Here is a 12158-nt window from a genome sequence, read left to right on the forward strand (position 1 = left end):
CATCACATTACTATTAGAAGAGCAATGCACCTTTTCAGTGAAAGACCAGCCATTATCTAGATCTCAACAGGGGTAAAATTGCATGGAATGGATAAAATGCATTGGTGTAACAGGAGGAAATGCTTCTGAGAGCGTTTGTTTGATGTCAGACTCTAGGCACAAATTAATCTGTCACTTGGTAATATGGCTAATTCAAATACAATATGTAGCCCAGTGTTTGTTCAATGTGTTAGTCTGGTAAATCACACTTCTGCTGCTAATGCATTTACATAACTGTCAGTATCATTTTTCCTCTTTCAGTCTAGTTGAGTTAATACCTATGCATATTGTCAGGGCTGTGTGGTTCATTGTAATACCAAGCCTTTATATATAATGCATTCTAAAGAATTTGAATGCATTAATTATACTTTGTAATGCACCTTATTGTATGATCTCATGAATAATTGTAACCACAGTTATAAAACATTCATTGAACATCATTAGAAAGTACAATGCATTAAATGCAACAAGGAATCTACAAATATAATAATGCATTTTAACTTTGGTTACAATTATTTATGAAAAGATATAACATACATTATGAATAGCTTTATGCATTAGGCTTTAAGTGAATATTTTTGTCCCACCAATGTTCAGTGTTAAATCAAAGCAGTAGAGAACCACTGATTTACATGAAAACCGAACACTAGGGCGAATTGAAATGCAAAGCAAAACTGCCAAAAGCAAGAGAATATTGGATCTGAAGAAATGAGCAATACCCCAGATAGCTGCGATTGTAGTGATTTATTTGTACAGTAAGGAAGCAGACCGTGCGACGCCTTCACTCAGATGAAGGCAGATACGAGGCATTTGTGCTCAGGACAGAAACCTCAAACACTCTTTCACTGTGAGGAAGCAGAGAGGACTCGAACCCAAGAACAGAGATAAAACAAACAAAAAAAAAAAAAACAGATCCCAGCTGATCCGCAAGTCACTAAAATAAGAAGCATGTTTAAAGGCAGAAACAAAAGTTAAAGCAAATAAAACAACATATTCCTTCAGGGATTTCCAGTGGCACAGCATCGTCAGAAAGGCATATGGTGGTGTTACTGAGATCAGAACCAAACGCCTGACATTTACAACGGGATTCAGACACCGGGAGAATCTCCTTCACAGCGACGCCAACAGAAAAAAAAAAAAACACGGCGGCGATTTAAAACTTAAATACTTTCGGAACAGCTTCCCTCGTTGTGATGCCATCACTCAATGAGAAATCAGTTAAATTAAGATGTATAAAACGTTAACAAAAATAGCATATAGAAAAAAGTATTACAAAAGACAGGCCAGTCCTACAGAGATGGTCACGACTGCATTGAGAGAGTGTGCGAGGGCGACGGCGGGAGTCTTTAGAGACAAGTTTGCGTGGACGCAGTCTTTCCGGGGGGAGGACAGTGAAAGCCGCGAGTGCCGTCCGGGCCTCTCGGGAGCCGCACCACTCCTGGAGGAAGCCCGTCTGCGTTCTGGATCTTTCGGCCGAGCATTGGGCTTCCCACCGGGCTGCTCTCCTGACTCGCCACCTGCTTCCGCCGCTGGACCCACGGACTGCCCGACGGCGTCAAGCTGCTGTCCGAAGAATAGTCCGCCCAACGCCGTCCCGGTTCTGGGCTCAAACGGCCCTCGCTGGCCAGGGGAGACTTCCCCGAGTGGTGCGTCTTGCGCTGGGAGCAGGGACTGGCGCGTGGGCTGCTCCACGGGCTGGAGCGTGGCGAAACAACCGGGCTGAGATGGTTGGGACCTGCACTGGTGGGGCTGAGCTTGTTGCAGGAGCGCGACTTGCGGGACAAGCGAGGAGACGTGGGATTGCTTTCGGTTTCCGAAGAACTGGCGGCAGAGTCGTCGCCTCCGTGATACTGCAGCTCCCGCACGCGGCTGTTGAGCGAGCGACTCTTGCGCATGCCGCCTTCGTCCCGCTGCCGGTCTTTTGGGACCTTTTTCTTGGGAGGCTTGGTGCCGATCAGAACCACCTTCAATCCCATTGGTCCTCGACCACCTCCGTCCCCGCCGACCGCCTCGTGGGCTTTCATTGCCGCCTCCACTTCTTCAAACTCTACGATGGCACACTCCTCAGTGCCCAGCTGAGAGTATCTCCCGCTCAGCTTCTTCAGATCGGCCGGCAAGTCCTTCCCGGGTTTGAGAACCCGTACGGAGGCGATCGGCCCGTAGTTTCCGAATGCCTTCAGGAGAAACTCCATCAGCCGCTCCTGCTGGGTCGGACCACCGCCTCCGTTACCGCCATCTCCCCCGAGTGCGACGCCCAGCTCCGGCCAGCGCTTCAGTTCGCTGAGCAGCAGCATCCGACTCGGCAAAGACTCGCTGGCGAAAACCGGCACGGTTGACCTGCGTCGCACCTTCCGGCCCTCTTCATTCAGCTCCAGCAGGTTGGAGTGACGCAAGGCGTACGCCGTGGTTCTCCAGTCCCGTGTCAAGTGCTTGACCTGAGGGAGAGACAGAACGCATTAAACCTTCAGGTATGACCATCAATCATGTTAAGATTCGCATAGACCCTTTTCACATTTGTGTGCTTCTCAGAAGGCGTCATAATTGGGGTAACTTCTATAGTGGTGAATGGAAACAAATAATTTGTGTTCCCATTTGCCTCAATAGCAAAAGAAAGAAAAAAAAAAAAAATCCATGATGGCATTTCTAAGACTTTATAAAAGAGGAACAAATACAGAAAGATTGATTACATTGGTCAGAAAAGAAAAAGATGTAAAATTCACCGTCACTTCCTCAGCTGTTTTATTAGAAACACTCATGCAGCAGCGTTAACTAGTTCTCTGCAAGTAGAGCTGCACGATTAATTGTTTAAAGGTCTTGATCTTGATTCAAACACCCACACGATTTTATTCCTAAATGACAGCGATTCGGCTATTAAACCTTTGACAAGTACGATCACAGCGAACATTCAGATCTGCGTTCTAATCTAGAAAGAGCCGTTGTCATGTTTAGCTCTGAAACAGCTTCACAAACAGTCTTTTCAGCCACACAGAATAATTATTTTGGTCTTAGGATAATTCAAATTATCACAATGGGAAAAATGTTATAGTTCGGATATAAACACTGATGTTTATGATAGTGATCAAAATAGAGTCAGGGGCCGTTTACACGACACCGTTTTCAACTAAAAAATTATGTGTTAAGCAGCATTTGGGGGCCTGAAAACTCAAACTTTGGAAACGGGATTCAAAGTGCATGTTTTGAAAAAGATACTGTTATCATTTTAGTGTAAACTACAAAAACTCGAATTTGTGAAAACTGAAGTCATGCATGTACATTAACGTGCTCAGTCTATAGGCGTGTAGTGATTCTTTACAAAATGACATCGCCATCTACTGGCCTGACATGAATACAGCGTTTTTAGTTTTTGCAGATCCGTGTGAACGGGGACAATGGTATCGTCTGTACGCAAAAAAAAAGCAAAGGAAAACTTTTGTTTTTAGTAGATTGTTGCCATGTAAACATGCCCTTAATCACCTTGTGAAAGTAACTTGACACTTCAAATAAAGATCGTATCATTATATTGTTACACCAGTAGGTGGCGACAATTGACTGATAAAAATGTATTTGTTATTGAATCAATCATTCAAATCAATTGTTTTTAAAGACTACAGCAATTAAAATTTTGTCAGAACCTCTAGTAAATTACATGTTATTTTGTTTGGTTTTCTCAAGGAAGAATCATGATCTCTATTTTAAACAAAAAGATTGTGATTCTCAGTTTATCCAGATTCATGCAGCTCTAATACCAAGGTAAAACAACAACCAAACTTACAGTGTTTTATATTTTCATTTTAAAAATGAAAAACCCAACTTTGCTAGATTAATGATGAATAATAATTGTGAAAAGCCATCACAGTCTGTGAAAAAGGTCCATTAATCTACAATGTGATTCTTGATTGTAGGCCGTTCAGTATCAATGTCTTCACAGAAAAAAATTAATTTCATGTTTCATTCACATTGCACATCTAAGTACAGATTTAATTGAGATTGATAAAGTACCAAAAAGGCAATGAAAGACAAATTAGTGTCAGACTTTCTCAGAATGTGCATAAATTTGTGAAAACAGCATTGATTCAGTGCTCTCAAAGACCTCATCAAGTGGTTTAACAAATGCATTTTTTTCCTGTGCTGACATTTCATATTGAAGCAGGAAGTTTGAGTGGAACATTTTGAAAAGCCTGTTCCTTTTTTAATAGCTGGCAGTCTTTCACAGCCCAACAAAACCATCATTTATTTGCGTTCATCGGAGGATGTATTATTCTCATTCACTTTCTTCATAGGTGTTTCAAAACATTCTTTTGAAAGAGATCTGAGTCATGAGTCAAACCCGCTCTCAGATGAATCACAAACTTAGAAGCATAAAGGATATGAAAATAGAGAGAAAACAAGTACAACAGCATACTAAAACTGTTTGACAAGGGAATTAAGGAATCCCATGAAGCACTGAGAATGACAATCCAATCAGAAACATCAGTACAGTATAAAACTGCTGCTTTTTAGTCACGGATTATGAAGCACAAAAACAATAGACTCTGATTTACGCAAATAGAAGCAGTTTAAGGGTGTACAGGGACCAATGCGATTACATCATTCGCAATGCTTCATGGGAGTGGGCGGTCACTGCTTAACTCTTGCCAAGATTTTCATTTCCATGGTAACGGTGACTTCTGATTGGCGGATCTCTCGTCAGGATTATGGGTAGTTCAGTTCCTCACCAGGAATGTGGCTATTAAACAATTTTATGAAAATGTTGAAGAAAAAAGTTAAATTCATATTGACTCGTGCATTCTTATTCTACAATTTGTCAATTACTTTATTGGTTCTTTTATAAATTCTTATATATAAAAATTAAAAAAAATATTTAATTATATGTAATTACTATATATATATATAAATTTAAAATAACATTTTATATTATATTTAATGTATATAAAATTAAAAAGATATTTAATTATATATATATATATAATTACAATAATTTATTATTGAACAATAATAAAAAAACAATAAAATAATAAAAACAATTTATATATTAAACTAAATTATATAAATTAAAAAGATATTTTTATTATATACACACACACACATATATATATATATATATATATATATATATATTTTATGTTAAATTAAAATTTTTTTTTAAATGTATTTATATATAAAAATTTTAAATTTATATGGTAAAATAAAAATACAAATAAGTTTAAAATTTATATATATATATATATAAAATATATATTTATTTTTATTTATATATAAAATGTATTATATATAAAACTCATTTTTTATTTTTATTTCAACATTTTTATATTTTATATATTATAGATACAAACATTAATATCATACATTATTTTGAGGTGTACAATTTTCAGATTTACACGTGTTTCATCAATGTTTGGTTTGTAGACTGTAAATTTTAAACTGTATCTGTCATCTTTGAGTACACTAGAATAGAGACGAGCACAAAGTGAACAGATGTGACATCTGAACAGTATCTGAACAGTGTCTCTCAGGTCATGAGGTCTTTGAGAACTTGATCTTACCTTCTTGAAGGAGGTGAGCAGCTTCACGCTGACGAAGCCGAGCTTGTTGCGCCGAACGTGTTTGAGCAGGAAGGCGTCGTGCTCCAGGTTCTCATCCGACAGATAATATTCAATCTGCGCCACCAGTTTGTGGATCAGCTCTGGGTCTGGAGGTTGCCAGCTCTCCTCCTCCAGCTCTCCACCGCTGGTCCCGGCGCCACTGAAACACACACACACGTCCATCATCAGCACCAGGTAGAGACCGAGTGTTTGGCAGCATGACCGCGCAGCAGGGAGCCCGTCTGTTTCCTCTCGTCCCCCTGAAATCTCAGATTCCCCCACAATCCAACAGCCTGTGCAAAAACACGAGCATCACAACTCGCTGCCCACGACCACCAACACACGAGCAGCGCGGAAGCCGAGACCTCTCCATCTGACCGCAGAACACATGGTGATCGCACACGCTCTCCAGAGAGAACGACGGGAAACGCAACTGTGCTTCCTGGAGGAAAACAAACTGTGTAATCTTTTCTACTAAACTGACAAAGCTGCAGCGAGATTCCACGGCTTACCTACCCGTCTGCTGCGAATAACCTTCAGAAACAAATTAAACTGATGACTCACCGCCTTCCCGCCCACACCGTTTAAAAATGCGCGACCACTCGGGCGGAACCGGCTGCACGTAAACTCCTAAAGAGAGAGGCATTTAGAGCTGCACTTCAGCAGGGCGGGGAAACCCTTCAAGCACAAAAAGCGGCCCGTCATGATCCGCCCACTGCCGCTGATGTACAATAGCAGCATCAGCGAGACTCATTAGCGCTTTACAACAATGCACACGCGCGGCCGTGGGCTGAGCCGCTCACAGAGTGGGAAAACTGCTCAATAGGTCATGTGGGACAGATTTAATTGCATGTCAACAGTGTAGAGTTCAGAGAGATCGGGAACGTCCGGAGGGCCGGCGTTTGCTGCGGTCACTGAGTGCGTTCGTGATCCAGACCAGAGGTTTTCAAGGAAAAACAGTGTATAAATAAATAATACATTAAAATAAATAAAATTATGCTATAAAAAATTTAAATCAATAAAATAAACCGGGGGGCCACAAGGAAGTGCTGGGGGTCCGTGGAAAACCTTAGAGAAAAACTATGTGTAAAAAAAAAAAAAAAAAAAAAAAAAATTTTTTTTTTTTTTTTTAACTATTTTTATACTTTTTCTGTAAGGTTTTTAATGGACCCCCAGCACTTTCTTGTGGCCCCCCTGAATTATTTTATTTATTTTAAGATTTTTTTTGTATACATAATTTGTATTTATTATAATTGTTTAGGTATACAATTAAAAAAAAATATATATTAAAATGAATAAACCAGGGGGCCGCAAGGAAGTGCTGGGGGTCCGTGGAAATATTCTGAGAAAAACAGTGTAAAAAATTATATATATATATATATATATATATATATATATATATATATATATATATATATATATATATATATATAAATAAATAAATACATACACAATTAAAAACAAAAACAAATACAAACTAAAATTAAGTATACAATAAAAAATTAACTAAAATAAATTAATAAACAAGGGGCCGCAAGGAAGTGCTGGGGGTTTGTGGAAATGTCTAGAGAAAATAAATAATACAAATTAAGTATAAAATAAATAAATAAAATAAAATAAAATAAAATAAGTGCCGGAGGAAAGTTGTGGGAAAGTTAAGAAACTAAAAAATTATGAAAGGGATTGAAAAAAAGAAGAAAAAAAAAGAAAGAAAGATCAATACAAATTAAAACAAGTATATAATATAAAATAAATTAAACTTAAAAAAAAAAAAAAAAAAAAAAAAAAAACACTCTTTAAAAGTACAGTACTATAGTGAATAGGGGAAGTACACATAATAGATACTAAATATTTTCTTGCATTGGTATAGCATATAGTATATCTATTTAAATGTGTATAAATTGCATGAGGATTATTATATTTGAGGGTTTGTGACGTCTAAAAGATTGAAAACCCCTGATCTAGATGGATTCATAATCCAATATTTATTATAGGATGTGTAAGTATTATGTGACATTATATGAGCATTATATCAGAACTGTGTGTTTTTCTGGAGTGGACCGCCCTGGATCATGTGTGGAACTAGAAGAGCAACAGGTCTGGTGCCATTCTTACCTGATGAGCTGACAGGTCTCACACACACACACACACACACACACGATCAGATTTAGAAACTGGCACTTTTATGGGGTCAAGCATTGTGAGCATGTCTATTTATAGCCCTGGAAGTGCGGCTGGTGTGTGTTTGTGTGTACGTGGATGGGAAGATGAAGAAATCAATAAATCAATGACTTGAATACATGAGATAAATATGTATTTCTACCTGGACTTATCATGTATCCCGAGCTCGTCTTCGCTGCCGCTGCCCGTCTGGAGCTCGATGGTGTTGCACGAAGCCTCCTCGTCGGGCTCCTCGTCCTCCGCAGCCTGGATCGCCACAGTGATGGTCACCGGAGCGCTGATCTCCCGCAGGTGCGTGTCCGGCGGCGGCTGCTGCTGCTCGGCGCTGGAGCTCATGATCGCAGCCGTGAACGCCTCCTCTTCCGCGGCTCCGCTGGCGTCTGCGCTGGATGAGGAACCGACCGCGACGCGGAAAGGCGAGCACAAACTTGCCAAGCGCTTGTGGAGATCAAAGGCAGCCGAAAGGAAGCGCTCCACGGCGGAGCAGAGCGTCCGAAATGTGCGCCACGGAGACGGATCCGGAGGCAGCGGCGCGGGGCTGTCAGAGGAGGAAGAGGGGACGCGTTTGGCTTCGTCTTGAACAGCTACTTCCTCATATGTAAGAGGCTTTGTGTGTTTGAATCGAGCCCTGGGATTGGGCCATGACGCCTCCCCAACCCACCAGCAAAACTGAAGCCAAGAGGGCGGCAGCAGGAACGCGACGCAGCGCAGGAACGCGTTGAGCACGGCGGACATTTCTTCGCTTCTCTTTTCTCATTACTTTAGAGAGGCCGCGAGCGCCTCATCGATACATTTATATTGAGAAACGATGATCGCATCACGTGAGGGCAATTAGGAAAAGAAAGAAGCGGCGTTCAATCAAACCGCGCGACCCACTTTAGGCGCGCAAATGAGATAATAGGCTTTACAGCAGCGGATTTACTGTTCGGAAGGACGAAAGAAACGTCCTATAAACAAACACACTGATGTTATTTCATGAATTTAATATTAGTTATTAAATGGAAAAAAAAAGTCTTAACATTTTTTTGTTTTAAAGTGAATATATAAACAAACTAATATATATATATATACACACACACACACACAGTGCAACTCAGTCCACTAGAGTTGTTTAAGGTGAGTGTGTGACGTCACGTGTGTGTGAGTCATCGCTGTGATTGATGTCCAGTCGTGAGTGAGGTGATGCTGCTGCATGACGTCACAGTCGTGTCCCGCATACTGATGATGACAGACACTGACACTGCAGTCTGTCCCGCACTAAAGCACAGACACAAACACGCTTCAGGTGCTGCTCTTCACTGGAAAGCAGTTGTGCATTATGGATTCTCAGGAACAATGCCTGAATGAAGCATGAAGCTGTCTCGTCCTTTCAGGGAGAGATAGAACGCATTTTCATTCTGCACTGAGCATCAGTCGTAATGTACGGCAGTGTCGGAGCTCTTTCTGTGCTCCTGACCCGTGTGCTCCATCATTGTCTGTTCAGGATCAGGTGATTCTCGTGTTTGTGTTTCAGGTATGATGGTAGATGCTTCTCTTTCTGCTGCAGCGTTTACAGACACTGAACCCTGAGGACCTTCCCTCTCAGGACAACATGAATTAGTGCATCAATTGATAAAACGTCATCATTCAGAAGGGCGGTTATATATGTGCATGTACTCTAAAACACCTTGGGTTATTTTTTCTACCCAAGTCCTGGGTTGAGCCTTTTGGATCATATTTTTTGGGTTATTTTTCCAGTGTTTGGGTAGTTTTTGTGTTACCCAGCTCTTGGGTCGGACGAAACAACCCAGCGCTTGGGTAGTTTTCTTGTTACCCAGATCCTGGGTCGGACGAAACAACCCAGCGTTTGGGTAGTTTTCCTGTTACCCAGATCCTGGGTCGGACGAAACAACCCAGCGCTTGGGTAGTTTTCGTGTTACCCAGATCCTGGGTCGGACGAAACAACCCAGCGTTTGGGTAGTTTTCTTGTTACCCAGATCCTGGGTCGGACGAAACAACCCAGCGCTTGGGTAGTTTTCGTGTTACCCAGATCCTGGGTCGGACGAAACAACCCAGCGTTTGGGTAGTTTTCCTGTTACCCAGATCCTGGGTCGGACGAAACAACCCAGCGCTTGGGTAGTTTTCTTGTTACCCAGATCCTGGGTCGGACGAAACAACCCAGCGTTTGGGTAGTTTTCCTGTTACCCAGCTCTTGGGTCGGACGAAAACAACCCGGCGTTTGGGTAGTTTTCTTGTTACCCAGATCCTGGGTCAGACATAACAACCCAGCGTTTGGGTAGTTTTCGTGTTACCCAGATCCTGGGTCGGACGGAACAACCCAGCGTTTGGGTAGTTTTCGTGTTACCCAGATCCTGGGTCGGACGAAAACAACCCAGCGTTTGGGTAGTTTTCGTGTTACCCAGATCCTGGGTCGGACGAAAACAACCCAGCGTTTGGGTAGTTTTCGTGTTACCCAGATCCTGGGTCGGACGAAAACAACCCAGCGTTTGGGTAGTTTTCGTGTTACCCAGATCTTGGGCCGGATGGAACAACCCAGGGGTTGAGTTGAGGTATTGTGGGCTTTTTGCGCCCTCTTCAGGAGAGAGCAGTGCAGCTCTGTCAAATTGGTGCATGTCTTCGGTAAAATACAGGTTTGTGTACGTTTTATTTTATCTATAAATTCGTTATTGTTCTGTATATTGTTTAATTTTATGCAAAGCAACATACAGGGGCGTGATGTGAGTCACCTAAACGAGAGTCACGTCGGTCTTCAAGTGATAGAAATGTCTGATACCTTGCATAAAAATGTATGATTTTATTCAAAAAGATAAAGAATATAAATACTTAGGATGTTAAAATATGTTCTCAGAACTGTACACTGATTATTTATGGCCGAACGCGAGTCATCTCCGGCACGAGATCCAGTGCCGTTACGGCGGAAACAGGACAACAGAGACTGGTCCATTACACTTGAATTACTTCTAAATGTTTAATTTTTACTTCTAATATTTGTTAAACGAGCTTAAATGTAGGCAATATGTATCTAAAACTATATAAAATATGCTATACTATAAAATATGATCGAAAATAATGGAATTTTCATGCAAACCAGTGGTTGTGTGGAGTATTTAAAAAAAGTTTAGAGGATTTAAGTTATCCGTGAACATTAATTCATGTATGAAGTAAAAGAAAAAAAAGCTAGTATTATAGTTCAAATGAATCAACCCATTGCTGGGTTAAATAACCCAATTTGCTGGGTAACATTAACCCAACATGTGTTCTTCTGTCCTATATTTACCCTTTTTTGCGGTTGTTTTTAACCCAGATTTAACAAATTGGGTTGTTTTTAACCCAGTTTTTTAGAGTGTTATTCTCTTCTGTTTTACAGAAAAAGCCAATAATTAATCATGATTACCATACGGTGCATTACAGCGGCTTCATGAGATTCATCTGAAACTAACAGCCATCATGACAGAGTTTAAAGTCTCTCGCCTACAATGATAAACAGACGCAGAGGAAATCACACAGTAATTGAGTTTGACACTCGGTCATATAGACTCTCATCAGACCAGCTGGTTATATAGCGTCCGGTTATGGATCTACATAACATTCATTGAGGACAGAGCTGTGTTCATACAGGACTGAAGTATTTTTAATTTACAGTAGGATTTAAGTACTTTTAATGTTACAGTAGTGGCCAAAAGTGATAGGAAACCCTTTATTCAAATATTATTAAAGATTTTGCAAGCATATTGCATAGTCATACTAAGAAATTATGAACACATGCAAAAACAAGAGAGAACCAATGAAATATTAATAACTGATTATGTTGTAGTCAATGTTTGCTTTTTGTTTTTCTGTGCAGTATTATTTTTCATGTAGCTGTTGTTTGCCCAATAATTTTGTCAGATAAACACCTTAACCAAGTTTAGTGTTTTGTTCTTCCCTCATATTATACATTTTTTTTAAATATAAAATATTTCCCTCATACTTTGATGGTTTGTAGGGTCATTAAAAACAAACATCCCCTCTGGACGTCACTTTTGCACACTGTATACTCTACTAGTAGTTTATGCAAAATTAAGATATTTCACTTGGCATGATTTAAAGACCATTAAGATTTTTTTGGATTGTGACATTGTTTTCATGATTCTCATTAGATACTCATTACATTCAGTGCAAATTAAAGGCAGTGCAACAAACACTACCATGATACATATTTTGCAATTTAAATATTGTTTTCATAGTGCAAAGTGTCATTTCTCCTTGTGAAATGAAACTGAGAAAACCACTATTGACTGACCTTTACAGAGAAGACAGCGATTAACACATTATTTACCAGTTACCTTTTGGATGAAAATGTCACTGATAATCAAA

The 12158-nt window shown here is 40.3% G+C and overlaps 1 protein-coding gene across 2 annotated transcripts; it reads right to left on the reverse strand.

Annotated features, from left to right (window-relative positions):
• Positions 1-768: 768 nt before the first annotated feature.
• On the reverse strand, positions 769-8639 carry larp6a (La ribonucleoprotein 6, translational regulator a). 2 transcript variants are annotated; one of them, XM_051870685.1, is made up of 3 exons: positions 7945-8639; positions 5583-5781; positions 769-2474 (listed from the first exon to the last, which is right to left on the reverse strand). In XM_051870685.1, the coding sequence occupies exons 1-3, from the start codon at positions 8535-8537 to the stop codon at positions 1386-1388; spliced, it is 1881 nt and encodes a 626-aa protein (XP_051726645.1). In that variant the 5' UTR covers positions 8538-8639; the 3' UTR covers positions 769-1385. The 2 variants fall into 2 exon arrangements, with proteins under 2 accessions (XP_051726645.1, XP_051726647.1); XM_051870687.1 differs by lacking the exon at positions 7945-8639 and adding an exon at positions 4669-4765 and having other exon boundaries at positions 5583-5780.
• Positions 8640-12158: the final 3519 nt, after the last annotated feature.

This window comes from Ctenopharyngodon idella, chromosome 18 (assembly GCF_019924925.1).
Source record: "Ctenopharyngodon idella isolate HZGC_01 chromosome 18, HZGC01, whole genome shotgun sequence".
NCBI classification, from domain to species: domain Eukaryota; kingdom Metazoa; phylum Chordata; class Actinopteri; order Cypriniformes; family Xenocyprididae; genus Ctenopharyngodon; species Ctenopharyngodon idella.